The sequence below is a fragment of the Erithacus rubecula genome, assembly GCF_903797595.1.
Source record: "Erithacus rubecula genome assembly, chromosome: 8".
Classification (NCBI taxonomy): domain Eukaryota; kingdom Metazoa; phylum Chordata; class Aves; order Passeriformes; family Muscicapidae; genus Erithacus; species Erithacus rubecula.
The window spans coordinates 17163238-17182143 of record NC_136659.1 but is presented as its reverse complement, the minus strand read 5'-3'; the positions used below and the strand labels follow the sequence as shown (position 1 = coordinate 17182143).

Below are 18906 nucleotides of genomic sequence, written 5' to 3'. Positions count from 1 at the left end.
TCTTTGTCTTTGAGGAATGGGAGGAGATAGATGTGAGGTTTTAAGCTAGCACCTATGGCTATACATAGCTAAGCTGATGTCTCAGTGGAGGGTGACTTTAACTTTCTGCCAAACAGTTGTTTATAGTGAGAAAAATCTTTGAGACATGATGTGACCACTTAACAGTGAAATTTTGCAAGGAGTCTATATTGTCAGATTCAAAATCTTTGCTTGCTTAACTGAACTAGGTCACAAAGAGTAAGAGAACATAAGCTAACAAATGTAAATGTTAATGTAAACTGTTACTGGAAGCAATCACATCTTATCCACTGAAGGGAAACATTCCAGTTTCAAAACAGAACAACAGTGTTAGAGGAAAATATCCAAACATGGTATTATAGTTCAAGCTGCTCACATAGTCATCCTAGTTTGAATTAACTTTAGGTAATGTTTTCAGAGGAGTAGAAGGTAAGAAATTGTTTAGTATCTTATCACATCAAGTATTAACAGTGCTTTGGAAACAGTATGTTGTGCAAAGTTTATTTTACCTCATTCAAAGTCAGGTTCCTTTGACAGTTCTGTGCTTACAGGCAGAACTGAACTACCTTCCCTTTTAAATCAGGTCAGTGTTACCAGAGTATTTTAACATTGTTATGGGTGTGTAGTGCTATTTTAGAATGTCTAGTAATGACCCACGATATTATTTTTTAACACTGTTCTACAGTGTGTAAAAGCTTATGAATTCATAAACAATTAAGAGTTATTGTTCTTTTTATAACTCTAGTCTTGAAACACCATCACTTTCAGAGGAAATAGAAGGGTAGAAATGAAGAATGGCAGTGGCCCAAGTTGTCTGTTTCCAAAATAACTGATATTAGGGGGTTATACCAGCAAGGAATGGCCTGAAAATAAAATTGAAAGTTGGAATCTCCCTATAATAAGTGTTGTGACTACCAGAGAATTGGCTAGGGGTCTGAAAACAAGAAATCTGAGAAAGGGTATTTTTGTCTCTTTAAGTTATTATCATCTATAAAAACAAAATGTAAAGAATCCCTTTTTGAAGCATAACACTTGCCAGCAGCTTTTGTGCTAGAGAGTCAAATCTGCTTTACTTCAGTTAAAGTCCTCTTAACAAAGAACAGAATCCTTTCAAATGTAAACTAGTAAGATGCTAGGAATAGATATTTCATTTGCAGTATTTGTCATCTTTCCCATGGTTTTCTTTAATTTCCTTTCTTCTGTTTTTTTTTTTTTTTTTTTTTAATCTGACAGTCTTTTCATTTTATAAACCAATCTGTGATTTTAAATATTCTTCTTAATCTGTGCAAGAGCTTTTTTCCATGAAGTATTGAAGTCTTTCTGCAGCCTCATAGGTCTGAGCTGCTTCTCAGCTGAAATGAATTTTCCTTTTTGTGAACAGCTGTATACATGTTTATAGCTAATGTTTAGATTAGCTTGTCCTGCTCTTTGTGGATGGTTAAACAGGCCTATGTATTCTCTAAGACACATAGTCAATAATTTATAATACTGTCATGAAATGCTAAAGCTAAATTTTCCAGGAGAATTTATTACCACACAAAGACATATCTTACACTTTCCTTCAGCCATGCTGTAGTTCTCTTTTCTGATCTATTTCCAAGTCTGTACTCTAAACAACTGAAAGCAAGCATTACAAGTGATCAACCCTGAAACTGACTTGCATGTCACTGTGTGATGCTCAAAAATTATTCCTTGCCATCTCTGTCATTCCTTCTATCTCTGTCAGATAGAAAAGTGTATGTGGAATGGCAGTGTCACTCTAAAAACTGTTCAAAATCATGAAGACATATGTTCAGAATATGTTATCCTGGCAGAACTGTTTGTAGTGCACCACAGTGTGTTTGTGTATCAGTACAAATGTGTTTAATCACAGAAAGCTTATCCGGTGTAGCTGAAGTATTTTATCACTTATAAGGACAAATAAGTAAGACCATTAATTGGCTATTGGTGGCATAGAGACTGCCATTAAATGTAGCAGCTGTTCAAACACTGCTTTAGTTATGAGAACATATGTTATTTATAGAGGGAATGTTGGCCAGCTCCAGGGGTTATCCCTTACTCTTTTTGAAAAGAATGATGCGATCTTTAACTGCAGTTGGATCAATAGAGAGAAGACAGACCTAATTTTCACACCTAAGGGCAGTACCCCTGTGAGTGCAATGCTAATGTTTATGCTGTACCTCTGCTAACTGTGGCTCCTGACCATTGTCTGGGAGTAGTTTCCTACCAGACAAAGCATTTTTTTTAAGGGAAGGTGTTCAGAGTATTTTCTTTTCCTCATATTACTTACTTGGATGTTCCCCTATCCAAATATCACTTTGTCTTTGTTGGCTTTGCACTGGTGTGAGGATGGGGGTGACGTAGGGGTCTTGTAGGTTTAATTTTTCCTTTATTGTCACATAGTTGAGAGGATAGGAATTGAAATGCACAGCTGAGCCAACAGAATTAAGTATGAGCTTTTTCTGAAGACCACACATTTCTTACTCTCAGGTTCGTGCATAGGGTGAACATTCGTACATTTATCTCTCCTTTCTGTTTCTCTGTTTCCAAAGATGAGTCCAACATCTTCTGAGGCTGCAGCTTACAAACCTATAAACCTATAAACAATATTAAATGGCCTTGCTTTGTTTTTCATCCTTGTTTCTAGCTTGGCTGTTTTCTCTCTGAGCACCTGCTGTCCATCATCACAGAGATGTGATGTAATTGGTAAAGCACCATCACAGGTGGGAGGGGCAGTTAACCATGTCAGTCTCAATTAGATTATACACCAGAAAGGAAAGATAAATTGATTTCCATGTGCAGTGAATTGGGGAGCCAGTTCTGAAAATGAACAGTTGCCTCACAATAAAGAGGCTGGGCTAAGTTAGGTTGAAGTCCTTGTCTGCTGCTGAATCACCCTGGGGAGAGGAAGAGGCAAATGAGAATGCAGATGGTCTCCATTTGGTACTTTTAGAAGACTGCTGATGCAATCATTCACCTCAGCTGATGATTCAGGGTAGCTAGTCCATGAGAAGGGGTTGAAACTCCTGTAAAACTGAACATAGAGACATGTCACCATTGGAAGGAAAGGCTTTCTGTATATATTTGGCCTGAATATGAAAATTGCACTGTTGTTAAAATATTTTCTAAACCTGTGTAAGTAAATATAAAGGTTTCCAATATCTGACTTTTATATATTTTACTTTCATTTATTAGTAAAATGAAGGCATTAAGAAAAATCCTTCTTGATATTTTGTCAAATTGCTGGTTTTCTCTTCAACTATGCACAATCTTGGAAGAGATTTTAGCTAGCTTTTGGTTTAGGGAGGCAGTGATCTGTTTGGGCTGTGGAAACAAACACTAAAGGTGTCATGATAAAAGAATTTGGTGCAAAATGTTCTGCACAAGCACATATGTATGAATGAAACAAGACAGCTCTTACAATTTACAGTCTTCTGAAAGGAGGGTAGCACAGCAGTGGTTTTCCAGATCAAGGCTCTTGGAGACATTTATGTTCTTTACTTGGAAGGTTATTTAGATACTGCTCTACCTGATGTGCAAACTTCAGCTTTTTCCTCTGTAGTTTCATGGTACAGTCCCAATAGCAAGACTGCTTAACCATATGTTTGATTTGGTCAAGGAGCCTTTGTTTTAAACTGACTGTTCTACACACTGCTTTTTTCTCCAAAGTACATGGGACTGGTAAATTTTTTCCTTCTCTCACAATTACATTTCCTTCTCTACCTGTAGAGAGGTGATAATTTGAGTTACAACTGAGGTGCCTTTTTTTCCTTCTGAAAGGATTGAACTGAGGCTAACAGGATAATTGAATATGTCTGTGATAGCTTTCCCCATATATTTCTTTTTCTCAGAAAAACTGTTCTTATTTTTCCAAGATACCCTTACCTTTACTAATCAGTCTTCTGACTCAAGCAGAATTATTCAAATAGGTCTATTGTTGGAGTACCCTGTTCACTTGATTAAAGGACCAACTCTGCTTCAATGCTTTTTTTTAACTTAACTTCCATCTGCCAATATTGTTGCATTTGCTTTCTCATTATCTTCATAGCTGTCCACAATCCATTAAAAATTATGCAGCTGGAATAAACCTGGGCACTAACCCAAACAGTGAGGATATAGAGACTTGCATAAGGATCATAATGCATTTTGGCAAATCCTGCATTAAAGGTTTTTTGTTGTTCTTATACTCGATATATGAGTAGAAGAAAAAGTTGGTAGATATTTACAACAAGATGTATATATGAAAATTCTGCTTTTAAAAATAGGGGACATATACAAGTGGAGGTACAAAGTGCTGTTAACTTGGTTGAATTCCAATATGTTGTCACAATGGCAGAAAAACAAGTTGGATTCATTGACTTGAAGCCTTTTTGTTGATGCCAAACTCTTTTCTACAGAGTAGTTTAGATTCTTGGGTACAGTGTAACCAAAAGGCTAAAAAAAAAGCATGCAAAATTGGGAGATCTTTTGATATCTAAGGACAGTATGCCTATAAAAACTCGAGGAGAAGAGAGTAATTTTTTATATGCTGTATATTGCTTGGTTTGATATGATCACATACTTGGAGATAAACAATTACAATTTTGATTGCAAAATTATATTTTATAGTCATATCATAGGAGCAAAATACCTTTTGGGTCATATCAGTGGTTGCAATCGCATATAAATATTTTTAAATGAAAAATTACTGCAAAGCAAAGATATGTCTAGTTGGAGCTGAGAAGGAGAGGAAGAGTTCATTGTCTTCCCAAGTCCCAGTTGCCAAATGGGAACTTTAGAGTATACAAAGATAGTAAAAAAACAACCCAGTTTTTCATCTTGACTTTTCTATAGAGGAAAAAGCAGAAACATTCAAATTAATTTTGTGAGAGTATCTTGCACACAAACACTGGTCCAAGTTCCTGCAAATGAAAACTGGTTGCCTGGTAATTGGATACAGAATAGTACTGTATCAAGGTTTAATAATGTATTTAAAATACAAAGTACAGAAATAAAAATTCTTTTCTTTTTTTCTCTTCCAGGTTCTCTGGGAGATGCTAACAAGGGAGGTCCCCTTTAAAGGCTTGGAAGGATTACAAGTAGCTTGGCTTGTAGTGGAAAAAAACGAGGTAAGACTACGTTTCTACATTCAGGTACATAGATCAGAAAACAGTATTGGGGTTTTGCAAAAGACTTTTTCATCTTCTTCAAATTGAAAGTAAGTTCACGCGTATGGAAAGATTAGCAGTAGGAGCTAACACAAAGGGTCAAAGTGATGTTATTCCTCATGAATGGACCCTTTACATCTAATTGTTGCAGCTTCACGTCGTGATGCTGTAGATCAAAAATTGTACAAGTACTGTACTAGTTTCTCAGTCTCAATTGTAAAACCTAGGGGTTTGTTCTTAGTGATGAAAGAAGCCATTGCGTCCAAGGTAGGGGAACAGTTTAACTCCATCTCCTGCGTTTAGGACATCTTTTTACTGGCCGGGAGTTGATATATCTGTAAGAGACCTTCAGCTACTTCAACTTAACTCTCCCAGCAGGAGTCACTATAGTACAAGAAACTGCCGCTTAGATGAAAATTTCAAAAATAAAAGAAGAAAAAATAGTTTTAAAAAAAGAGAGAAATTACAGTTTTGCCACCTACGTTCAACACTACATTGAAGATGAGCTCCTCACTGGTATCGGCAAGGCTGTGGCATAGCTGCAAGCCTCCTCATGCAGAGTCTTTCCATTTCAAAAGCACTTCAGTGGTGTAAACACCGTTTGTACAGTGTCCCCAGCCTCGCTTTTCTTCTTCTCACAAATTGAGGCTTTCAGTTAGTTGGACATGTGAGCGTATATCTGAACACATAGTCCCTTGATATCAAAGACAGTAACTACATTTAAAAAACATTTAAAGTTGTGACTGTACCACACACAGACAAGCATGGAAATCCTCCACAAAGATGAAACCTCCTCTATCTAGACACAGCGGAAGCTTGGGAAACATTACAATGGCAAGGCACTGGCTGTACAATACAGATTTCTATTATTCTACATAAACTGTTTCTCAAAATGCTTCAGAGTTAAACAGAGGAGTTAGGTTTCCTCCTCTTAGTTTAATGTTTTTTGTTGGTGTTTTTTTCCCTCTCTCTTTTTTCTTCTTTTTGAGGACTGGATTAATTCCAGTGAGCGACACTGTGAAATACCAATTAGTTGGAAATGCTACACTAACAGTGTGAAGATTGTGAGTGTGGTCTTCTACTGCATTTATCAGAGCAGGGGGTACAAAGACACTCTTTCTCCTGGTTTAGGAAAAGCCTCACACATTATTTTGAAGGAGGAACCAGAAAGCCTTCCATCAACAGCATTAGGTTCTTGTGCCTACCACATGCAGTTTTATGTAAGGAGTACAGAGTGGTACTGGGAATGTTGTAAAGACATGCAGTCACATGCTGAAACAGGCCCAAGAGTAGAACACACATTTCTCTACAGTTTTCCAGGGCAAGGAATTGTGTAAAATACTGTATGAACAAAATGTAGACGTGACTATTTTACTTGTGTCTGAAGAAACCTAAGGGGTGGTATTCTCAGAGTCAGCTCTTTGCCTGTCAGGTACCACTAGCCTGTGGCTACCACTTTCCTTAGAGGACTGTGAGGGAGCTTATAGGGCATTGCATACTTTTAATTTTTTCTGGCCATGACATGGGTAACATGTCCAGTATAAGCCTTATAAAAGTCAGCTTGTGCTACCTTTCTTCTTAGTTTTCTGTGTCCCAAAATAAATGTAAGGGTCAGGTATCTGCTCTTAGTTCAGTCTGTTGATATCAGTGGGATTGCATGGTTCCAGTCCACAACAGAATTGGATTACTGTTGAGCCACTCCTCCCTTTAGCAAGTCTTTTGTTAAAATCAGTGAGGGATTAAGGCCAAAGCATAATTGTATAAGGTGAGAAACACCCTTTGTAAAGCCTGAGGCCAGCAAATGGAGTAGATTCGAATGTTTCTATGTGTTTCTCATTTGACACTATGCATAATTTAACAGTGTTATTTTTATTCTGGTAGAGATTTTTTAAAGCCAATCTTGTAAGAAAAGCAAAGCATGAGAGTTAAAGTTATGCTAGACATGATCTCATAATAAATTGCCACTGAGAAATGTATTCTTTATCGTAATATGACATTTGGAACCTGCTACCTCTGTATTGCATATTAGGTAGGCGACATTCTTCACAAGTGAGACAAGTGGTGATTGCAACTGTTTGTCTGCCTCCTGGAACAGTGAGGGTTACAGACACTACTGTAGCAAGACTAGCTAGTGTATTGTTAGGCTGATGACTCAATTAGAGATCAGACACCAGTACAACTTACTTACGCATTGTACAAATTTCTGTGTATTTCCTCCACAGAAACCCTTGCATGTTAAGTTATGACATTACTAATCAGACTTATGCAGTGTTCTGTTTCTACTTCTTACAGGGTTCAAATGCTTTTGGAGCAGAATTCTTTAACTCTTGCTTTTGGCTGCTGTGTCTTGTAAGGCTTTGCAGGTCACATTGTAGTAATGTAATGGTACAGAGTGACATAACTTGCTCTATTTTACTTCTGAAATGGCAATAGCAGGGCAGATGAGAGGATCTTCCTCGCAGGTTAGTCTGAACAGGAATGTAATACCTGGTTCTCACCTCATGGAGGACAAGAACCCTTTTTCCATCTTGACCCCTCTTATATTTGGACTCATTTTCACTGAGAAAATGGTTTTCTATCTAATTTTAAAAAAACATATTTATATAATATGAAACATCTGAAGTCATTTAATGACCCTAGTGAGAGCAGAGGATCTCCTTCAGTGTGAAATGTTGGAAGCATGTGCAGTCAACTGGAGAGGCTTCAGTATCTCTGTATGTGAGAAAGGATTTGCTTCTAGGCTTTCCAGTCTGGAGGCAGGCTCTTAATGTAAGAATCTTTTAATTTAAAACTCTCAGCAAATGAAACTAAACTAGCTTCAAACTAATTCTCTGTAGTCAGTTCTGGCTATAACCAGCAACTCCTTGTCTTCAGTCATTAGGAAATATTTATGAGTTCACTGTGCTCTGTGAGTGCTTTCTGAGGTCTGCATGTCCTCATTAATCCTGCTGACCACAGGCTCATGAAATGTGTCTTGTGTCATGTAGAGCTTCACTTAACTCTTTTTAACTCACTTAATGTAATCTATATTTCAGCTATTTGTGTGTCAGGAGTGATTATAGTATTGTACAGCTAGATCATTTATGTGGGAGAAAGGAATTAAGGCAGGCTGTACACTATGCCTATCTGACAAGCATCTTAAAATGCTACTCAGCAATGTCCACAAACTATTGTTTTAGTGTTAAAATCTGTTTGTCTTGGTTTTGCTTCTTCTATCTGAGCTTTCTTAAGGAACTCCATTTGTATATTTGATACATTACTTTCTTGAAGGTCTATTAAAAATTATTTGTGCTTCTTGCTAGTGTTAGTAGTTTTGATTTTTCTTTCTAATATATCTTCACATTTTTTATATTGTGTTTAAAAGAGAAAGTGTATGTTAATTCTTTGAAGTTTATTGGTCCCACAGGAAATTGCTTAGTAGCAGCTTAAAAAAGAAATGCTTCCAGTAACTAGTACATTTTCTTTCCATTAGAGATTAACCATTCCAAGCAGTTGTCCCAGAAGTTTTGCAGAACTGATGCACCAGTGTTGGGATGCTGATTCAAAGGTAATTAAATGTGTGTTTGATTTCTGCACCACTACCCCAGCTTTGTTTTGCAAAGTTCATTAGCATTTCTTTAGGAGCTAACAATCTGAGCTAACATCATTGACACATTTCTCCACAAAGATACCCAGGATTGTCTTTTTCTTAGTGGGTTTATATATTTATACCTAAATATCTCTCTCTCCCTTTTAGTCAAGAGTTACTATGCTGCTAACTTTTCTGACTCCTAAAGACAATGACAGGAAATATGGTAAAATGGCAAAAATGTAGCCATGAAAAATTTGTGGGTTTTATATTTTCTTTCAAAGGTTAATACTTCATCCCTCTTGGATGTATGTGAGCATCACGTATGAAATACAAATTTCAAGGTCCAATTCTGTGCCCTACTGTGTCAAAAACACAAGTGTAAGTAAAGAATAAGTTAGTCCATAAAACGTGTAGGAACAGCAGCAACACATTCTAAATTAACATTAAACCTTTCCTAATATGTTTCCTTAGGGCTTGAATGGTGAGTTTTATAAAGACTGTACTGTAATAATATGGTAATAACAGTGCTGTTTAACCATGAAAACGGAACAAAAATTTAAAAGAGCCACACCATTGTCACTATTAATCTGCTGCTACAAGGAAGGGATTAAATAGGTATTTATACAGTAAAAGCTTTTGTACGTTATTAGAGTTACCTTCTATAAATGGACTTTGCGACCATTCTGTTGTACATAAAACTGGCTGAAATGAGCCTGTGGGTATACTAGCTTTAGTACCAAGGATTAACATCTATTTCCTTTGCCTATGAAAATATTTGAGACATTGAAGTATAGTTAAGCAAAGGAAACTGTGCTTTTTTTCTCAAATGAAGGCACCAAGAGAAGAGCTTTGTTTCTTTAAACTCAGGAGAAAGTTAGCTACTACTTCAGATAGACCAAAATTAATTCCAAGACAAATTAGACCATGGAGATGCTCTAAACTAGAATTTATCACCAAAGAGTAGTCACAGAAGAATAATATGAAAAAGGAAATAACCATTCTTGGTCTCCCTTTTAAAAGCAAGGGGTTGCTTTCCTACAGAATGGAGCTGGAACACTGAGATCCATCAACATGTGATTTCCACATGAACAGACATATAATTGCTATTGTCTTAATAACTGTGTATCCTCCCCACAGAAGGGAGGGGAGAAAAATGCTTTGAGTTTTTGAATCTACAAGTAGGCTGCTTAAGTTTTAGGTCAGTAATTACTGAAAAGGACTTTGAGTGCCAACTGCTTATCTTTACTAACTGCTCCCAAGTGCCAGCATCACTACCAAAGGCCTCAGAAAAAGAATTATTTGAGTTTCTTTTCTGTAATTGTAGCACATACTAGATCAGCTCACTCTCTGCCTTGTTCGAGCCACATCCATAAATGTCCAAAAAGACTGTTGCTGTTTCTCAAGGAGAGGGAAGGATTTGCATGTTGTTAAAGAATGATGCTTAACCATCAGACTGAGTTCTGTCTGATAGAGTAATTTAACTGGGTGTGGGCTGATTCCCTGGGACATTGTTCCCAGAGGTATCTCTGATGCAAAGTGTGAATCTCATGTGAGATGGGGTTTTTCTGACAGTCTGCTCTTTGCTAGTTTGTTTCATGCAGCCCTTCTTCTGTTAGGCAATTACAGCTTTGTTCACATGACTGAAATGGAGTAATCTGTGGTCACAATTTGGACATGTGACTGACTTATTCGGTCACGTGCTGGGAAAGGTTTGCTACTTGCAGCTCTCAAAATGCTTTGATAAAGGGCTGTGTGGCCTGCATGAGCCAAAAGATGGAGCACGCTCCTCTGAAATACTGCTCTCTGTAACATTCCCTTTTTGCCAGGATTAGCTTCGGAAAATCAGATCGTTGATGCATGAACAAGTTACTGAAGGTCAAGCAGGGGTGAGCTGGAATATGTCAGCTGCTCAAAAGCAGTTGCTAAGGTGCATACTTCTAGCCCACAAAAAGCATGAGGTAACTTTTGGTGGCTTGCCCCTAAGAAATGAGGGATATGCATTTATGATGGGGCTAAGGAATACACTTGGAGAGCTGCTGCAGAGCAGCTGGAGTGTCAGACACTGCTCACACTATAATTTCTTCATGGGAACAGACAGAGTTATTAACATTGCTTTGAATTCTTAAGAATTTCTTTACATGGAGAAAAATATCTCTAGTGCTCCATGTGATATTTGAAATGGTAGTTTTTATACAGTTTAAACTGCTAGTTGAAACAAATAGTTCATGCCCTAAAATTTCTACCAAACAAGGTGCTTTTGCTTGGGTATTAGGTAATTGTAGAAACAAGGTTGCTCATCACTGATGTCTTTGTTTACTGGGGTTACTTGCTTTTGAGACGTAGGTAAATAATTCTTTCTCATTTCATCTGTTTCTTCATTTTCTTTCCACATCAAAGATGTTTATAAATTATGGAATATTTTAATGGAAATCAGAAATCTGGGAACAGAAAAGAAACAAAAAAGGAAAGACACATGGATTAAATATCCTGGTTTTATGCAGACCTATTCAGTAGGAAATACTGAGTGGAAGGAAACAATGAAAACATTAGCCAGAATTATTTCTAGAGGGGCATATATTTTAAAGATTTCAGTATGAGACATCGCAGATATAAAGGGAAACCGTTTTCAAAGGCGACTCACGCCTTGATATTTTAAGAATCCCTTATAAGGGCTTTCTAGAAAGTGCTAAGCAGCTATCTACTGAAAAGATTTTTTTAAAAAGTTTCTCAGCTCAGGATGAGCTCAGGCTCCCAGCTCTCACTTCTTGCCAGTTTTAACCAAGGTATCACTCTGCATTTAGAGTGCATTTATTAAATCTGAAATTATCCTTTCCTAGGGGCAAGAAACCAACAAAATCCACATGACAATGTAGGCTTGTGCCTTCCTGTCAGGTTTGTCTCCATGCAAAGCTGTTACCTGTAAATCTGGCAGCTGCAAAGCTGGCAGGGTGACTGCTGGCTGTTTACAGAATTTGCACAGCCAGAATGTACAGTACTTTGGCAGTACTGTGTGACTCTGCATTTGTTCCAGCTCCAGTTGCACCAGCTCAGCAGCTCCTTCGCCTGTAGTGCAGAACCCACCAAGTGATTGTGGCTGCTTCTCCCAAATCACCTGGTTGACCCTTTTGCCTGCCTTTAGTAGAAGCCTTGTTTTCTCTGTCATTGTCTCCACTCTGGTTGCTTCAGACAAGCCTGACAGTAGCGTTGACTGTGCTCACTTAGTGTCAGCCTGGCCCTATAGCTTCCCAGTATACACCTGAGAAAGGAGGGGCAAGCAAAGCTCCTAATGTGTTTTGTAAATGATCCTGAATAGTCCATAAAATATTGTAAATAATTGAGCATGGAAATGTTGTCCCTTGATGTCTTCCTGAAAATAGAATTTGTTTTGTATAGGCACATTATGCACCTGCCAGTCTGTTGGACAATGTTTAGCAGTTTACCCTGGTAAATTGCAGAAGCCACTATCTCCTGTCTGGCAGTTCCTCACCGTTTGGGAGGGCCTTGAATCCCTTAAATGTTCACATCCACTGGTGTGCATACAAGAAATGCAGCTGTAGCAACAAAAAGGGTGTGAAGGCCAGTCAAAGGTTCTCGTGCCCCAAAATTGCACTGGAAATGGTGGTGGTGGTGCCATGGATGGATTTTATGATCTGTACCCCCAGTGCAGCCCACTCCTGACCAGGGAAGCTCAGGCTCTTCCCAGGTTGTGTTCAGAGGATCTGCTCAGCTGTGGCAGGTCCAGCACCATCATGCACGTGGAGGGGAGGACAGCTGCCTCCCAGGACCCTGTAAAGGCAGGGGAACCCTGCTGGTTTCCATACTGGGACCGTGTCACCAGTGCAAGCAGCGTGCTGCATGAAAGGTACCTGTTGCTGTGAAGCTGTGCCTGCCCAGCGTGCTGCTCTCTGCATGCTGGGCTGGGGAACAAACTGCATAACCACTTGGGGCTGGGGCAAAGAAAATTCCTGTAGCTCACTGAACTGCCCCTTGCCTGAAATCATGGAGGTGGACCAAAAAATGACAGACAAAGCCTCCAGTTACAGACGAATAGTACAGCATTACTGTATAAGAGAGCTTGTCTCTTTTTTTGTTACGCATTTGACACTTTTTCATGCTGTTTGACATTTAAAATAAAGAAATTGTCTGTCTTTTATAATGTGGAAATCACTTGGATCTTCCTGAGAGAGACACCTCAGCATTGTTCCTAATTGTTTTTGTGCTCCCAAATTAAAATGCACGTTTTAATTGCGGCATCTGTAATTTTAGCAGAAATGGTATAATTAAAGGCACAGTAGAGAGAGAATGTGCATCATCCTCTTATTATGTATCTACATTTTGTTTCAACCTTTTGTCTCAACCTTGTCTGGGGTCTGTCAAACAGACTAACAGAGTCAGCACTCTTTCAAGAAACACCTTTAACTGGCTTTTTCAGTTTTCAGTTATTATCCTACTTTATAGCTTCCCCTTAGGACTAAGGGAAAAGGAATAAAAAAAATAAACAGAAAAGTTTTAAATGGTCTTTCTGACTTGTGAGCACAGTGGGTCTTTTATGGAGAGCCCTGGAACAGAAAGTTCAGTAAATGAGCCCAGGACAGAAGAGCACAGAGTGCATTAATGTGAGCTTAGCTGCCAGGCAAGAAGACATCCTTCCCTAGCCTCAATCTTCACTTCTTCCCTGGCTGTTCCTGGAGTAGCTAAGTGAGAGTTTTTCTGAAAGTATCCCCTCTGCAAGAGGGGAATTGCAGTCAGAAACCTGTTTTTGAGAGGCAGCTAAATAACTTGTTCACACACCAAAGAGTTTACGTTAATACCTGTAAAAGGCCATCTGTGTAATTATGAGTTGCTGATGGTCCAGCCTTCTCTATTTGGAAGCATTTTCCCTCTTTGCTTGAGAAAAATTATTCTTTCAAATTAAGAATCTAGATGATTATTGATGATTCTAATGTTTAACACTGTTTTACTGGTAGACATGTGAGACAGCTAAAGGCTTGAGTCCTACTAGCCTGTGTGACTCTTGTCAAACTTCTCTCTAATGGAAGAACAAAAAGAAACCATTTCCAGACTTACAGTCCTCTTGAAGGATGCTGTGGTCAGAAAGAAGTGTGGCACTTCTGTTAATTGTGGTGTTTCAGTTGAAAAATTCCTACAGATAGTTTTAGTAGTTTTGTATAATGCAAATGCTCTGTTTTCATTTTCTTTTTTCTTCAGAAAAGACCATCTTTCAAGCAGATTATTTCAATCCTGGAATCTATGTCAAATGACAGCAACCTTCCAGACCAGTGTAACTCATTCCTGCATAACAAGGCGGAGTGGAGGTAAGTTTTCTTTCTTCCAAGATGATGTGATGTGAGTTTACATTGAAATGGTATGAGTGTTTTTTCTGTTTTTCAGAAAGACATCAGACTCCAGTGATGTACTGGTAGAAAATATGTGTGCTTGAAGTATTTTTAGAACGTAACTTACCTTGTTGTTTTTCAGGAATGCCCAGAATGTTGTGAAACTCGTATTAGGAGCCAATGCACTTAGCTGTACCCTATATTTATTATTACACTGGTTTAGGCATCACGGTATTTATGGTTTTGTGATTCACATCTTAAAACCAATTACAAGGTTTCAGTCAATAGTGTGGGGGCAAAAGAACTCAGATAACATGTAGGTTTGATGCCATTTTCACAGAAAGTGTATCGGTGATGTTAGTATTAAAACTGAAAAAAGATAACAGGCCTAATAAACCCGACCCCCCCTTTCAAGCCAAACCTCCATTTGTATGCATTCTGCCATTTTTTATATGTTCTCTACTTTGTATGACTGTGTTTTTGCATGTCCAGCATATGCCCAGGCCAGTCCTGTTTTTACATAATGTTCCAGCAATGCTTGAGCATATGATTCTGGCAGTTAGCTGTTGCTGATTGTAATTGTTATGCATTATAAATGGAGATGAGGTTTGAGACTATTTGATTACATTACAGTTTTGCAGCAAAACGTCCAGCATCTTCTTTGGAATGTGCCAAAACTTCAAAAACCCGTCCCTGAAGCTTATTTGTGGGTTAGAAAACTTGCTGCCTCCCAGTACAGCCTTCTGTTTGAGATGGAATATTGAAAGCAGATCTGCACAGGGAGATGATTTTTGCAGATGATCGTGTCTCAGTCTATATTAAGAAGCGTTGGCTTTATGCCAAATAAGCAGGGAGCAGAAATACCGAAAGATTCCCTGCATCGAAGAAACCGGGACGGGGTGGAGGGATGGGGAAGAGCACATGGAAATGGGGCTTGTGTCAAGCCCGGCAATCCCGCGGTTCTTCCGCTGCCTTGCCAGGAAAGGCAAGGCGTAGATTTTTAATGGGGCGAGTGGAAAAACTGAGCTGTAGCTGGGACGCCCCCGGTCACACGGCGCGGTATAAATAGCCCGGGCCGGGCCAGCCCCGACGCGGGCCGCCGGGCGGCGGGGGCTGCGCGCCATCTGCTGGCGGCAGCGCCGCACTGCGCCCCGCGGGGCCGCCCCGCCGAGCCGCCCGCTGCGGGACTGCTGCTGCCCCCTGACCGCGGGGCCGCCCCGCTCCGGGCACCGCTGCTACCGCGGGGCCGCCCCGCCGAGCCGCCCGCTCTGGGACTGCTGCTGCCCCCTGACCGCGGGGCCGCCCCGCCGAGCCGCCCGCTCCGGGACTGCTGCTGCCCCCTGACCGCGGGGCCGCCCCGCCGAGCCGCCCGCTCCGGGCACCGCTGCTGCCCCCTGCCCCGCTCCCGGGCCTGGCACTCATGGTGGTACCTAAAGTACCCCAACTTCATGGCCGCCATTGTTCATGCAGACGCTGAGCATCGTGGGGTGGGTTTTACAGCAGACAGAGCAAGGAGGGTTGGAAAAAAAGTACACCCTCATGAGGGATTTCTTATAACAAATATTTATTTAAAAGGTGAGTGATGCCTAAGGAGTCTACCTGAAGCAGAGGCAAGACAGTGTTAAATGAATGAAGCAGGTATTTATTTAAAGGCCTTCAAAGGATACGCCTTGGGACGTACAAGGCCTGGCTGTGGCTCTACCCAAGATGGATGCAAAATGGATCCTGGTCACATTTTCACACTTTAAAAGTTTTGCTCCATCCACATATTGGGGTTAATTGTCCAGTTACAGCTTCAGGTTATGAAGTCCCCTCCTCCTAGATTGCTTTGCTGCTATTCACACTTTTTGGGCCCAAAGCTGTAATGGTGTCCTTGGTTCTCGGGCTGGAAATGGATTGTTTTGTCTAACTAAACTGTGAAGAGAACGTGCTAACACTTTATGTGAAGTTCAGAGCCACACTCTAAGGCAGTACAGAATCTGAAAAATACACAAGCTAAAACTTAAGGTATCAAGAGCAAATATTCAAATGCTTTTAGGAAAAGTGAATAACTACTTAAATCTTGCCAATATAGCAAAATAAAACCTGTGCTAGCTGATATTTGGTAACAAACATTGTTTTATTAATCTGTTTATTTCTTGAAGTGTGTCTCAAGTGACCCCAGTATTTCTTGCAAATTTTGTTTTGATACACCTGAGTTTCTCAGATGAGGAGTGTCTGAAAAGGTGTTAAAAACAACAAAAGGTGTACAGCAACAAAAAGCTCTCTGGTGTTATCAAGTAATGAAAAAACTTCTTACCATGGAGACTTGTGTTAAAAATGAATGTGGCATTTTTTCTGGAAGAATAAATGACTGGAGACAAAGAAATATGAGAGGAAATAAAAATTGGTGATGGGACATGATTTGCATGAAAGCAAAGATGACTTTTTAATTGAGCCAAAATGAAAACACAGTGTTCAGAAAGAGCACAAATCATGTGGGGACTTGCTTGGAAGCTGGAGGGGTGCTCCTCTATCCAAATTCTGGTAGCAGCTTCCCGCCCTGGTGCAAAAGCTGGGTCTGAGTGGAAGCTTTCATGAAAGTTTAGCCAAATAAACTGAAAGTATGCAAAAATTGGCCACCTGAAGTAGATGAAAGATGTGTAAAGTGATCCCAAAGGATAAACTGAAAGAGACTAAGTTTGTTACTAAAAACAGTTGCCCAAAAGTTCAATGTATTTCAACTTCTGCATTGAAAAATCTTAGCTTTTACTGGTGATTTTTTTTTTCCATGTTTTTTTATACCATAGTGATTTGCAAAGAGATAGTGGAACCAGCAGCAGGAAAAGAATGAGATGTATTATCACAAAATAGGGAATTTTAATGAAGCTTGGATATCAGAGCCCTGGAGAAGGGTGGGCTTGGGAGAAGCAAAAATTATGCTTGTTCCTCTGAGGGACCTCTGAATTAATGATCCAGATACTGCACTTTCACAGGGATACTGCACTTACCAAAGCAAATCAAAGCTCAGGCAAGCTGGATTGCATTTTCCCCCACTCTTAAAAAAAGGCAAGCTGAGGTTGTTTTTGTATAGACATGCCAAAATTGTAGCTATAACAGCAAGTAACTGGAGTCTTCAGTATCACTGAGTAGCTGGCATGAAAACTGAGAGTGGGCTGAGTCTGTACATAACTGCTGGAGTTGACAACACAGATGATTTTTTGACTTACCTATATGATGTGGTCCTATTTGTAGCATTTTCAGGTCTTAATTTTTATATTAATAATTTGATCTGCTTGTTCTGTTTTTCTTTAAAATAATTCAGTGTCCTTTTTCCTAACTGTTCCACACGTTTGGCACATTTTATTATTAATAAAACAAGGGCACTGCCTTATGCCTGAGTTGCATAGGTCTGCCCTGTATTTATGTTCATATTCTGTGATCTTTTTGGAGCCCTTTTTCAAGTCACTTCTATTACAGTCAGAAAAAATTACTGTAGAAGTAATGATGTTTCAGTTCAGTGAGAGATCACATTTATCTGCATTTAGTCATATATACTAACTGCAGCTTTCCTTCCATCCTCTCCCCACGAGTGGCTGCTCCAGTGATTAAAATAGTTTACTAGTGATACTTATATTGGTGTATTAGTAGCAGTTCAAGGCATGTAAAGAAATGCCAGTCATTGTTTTTAATCTGTGAATGTTTATCATTATAGTTTCTAGTAATGCAGGATGTGTTCTTCAGTGTTACAGAATGAAATTTTTCTGGAAAAAACAGTAAGCTCACACTACAGAAGCAAACAAATCCACTTGCCCTACAATGTATAATGTTTCAAGCTGCTTCATTTATGGAGTAAGACTCATTAACTGGGCAATGTACAGTAGCTTTCTCTTTAATTACACTTCCATTATGCAGTGGAATTATTTTTCAGAATGCAACTGTTTTTGCAGACTAACCTTTTATTATAAGAGAAGTTTCTGTCTAATGAAGAGAGATAATTACAGTACAAAACAGACTTTTGACAGAGAAAAAACTATTGTTACCAGGACTCCCCTAGTGCATAATATTATTTTAAAAGAGAATGTAATTTACATATTTAAAAAATTATAGAGTTGTGTGTAAGTAGCAGCGATGATGAGAGACAAACTAAGAGAAGCAGTGCTTACAACTGCCCTCAAACTGCTGTTTCCACAGATAACATAGCATGTGTTTCACCTGACAGAGAGGGTTTATGAGGGATATGGGTGTCTGGGGAGGAGTCACTTTCTGAATTTTGGTCCAGTGCCTTTTAGTTTGTTCCCTTGTTGTCTCTTTATTATGATATGTGACCACTTTCTACCCAGCACATGGATTAGTCTTAAACTATGCATGCCTAAATATGATAGAGAATTTTTCTTGAAATCTGAAGCATGGTAATTATGAGGGGTATTTGTTCTGACCACCACATAGAACAGCTCACTCAGCAGGACTCAAGTGTGATAAATGCCTTTGCCCCCAGGTGGCTGATTTCTGCAGTAGAATTAAGCATGGTAGCAAAGTTTGCAGTAGGATTTGCTGGTTATTCTGGCTCTGAATCCTTTCACTGTACTTTGTAAGCTATGCTGTCTGACGGAGGTGCCTTATCAAAATGAGAAATCCATTAAATTTGAAATATTTATATTATTTGATTTGATTAAATAGACTCAAAGAAAAATAATGTGGAAGTTGGAGCAGAATATTTGGCCTTGCAGAATCCAAATAGCTATCTTTGGAGCTCTTCTTTAGGATCTCTTGTCTTCTTAGGAGTTCACTTTTTCAATGAGAAAAACAAAACACTGTGATTGACTTCCCACAACTGTCAGGATACAGGTGGCAG

General features: G+C 39.2%; 1 protein-coding gene across 4 annotated transcripts in view; it reads left to right on the top strand.

The window, feature by feature from the left end:
• Positions 1 to 18906, top strand: part of MAP3K20 (mitogen-activated protein kinase kinase kinase 20) — an 86452-nt gene that overhangs the window by 37143 nt on the left and 30403 nt on the right. For all 4 annotated transcript variants that reach the window (XM_079310341.1, XM_079310340.1, XM_079310342.1 and 1 more), the window contains exons 8-10: positions 5040 to 5126; positions 8638 to 8712; positions 13945 to 14051. In XM_079310341.1, coding sequence (XP_079166467.1) covers positions 5040 to 5126; positions 8638 to 8712; positions 13945 to 14051 — 269 coding nt within the window. The remainder of the gene's footprint in view (positions 1 to 5039; positions 5127 to 8637; positions 8713 to 13944; positions 14052 to 18906) is intronic.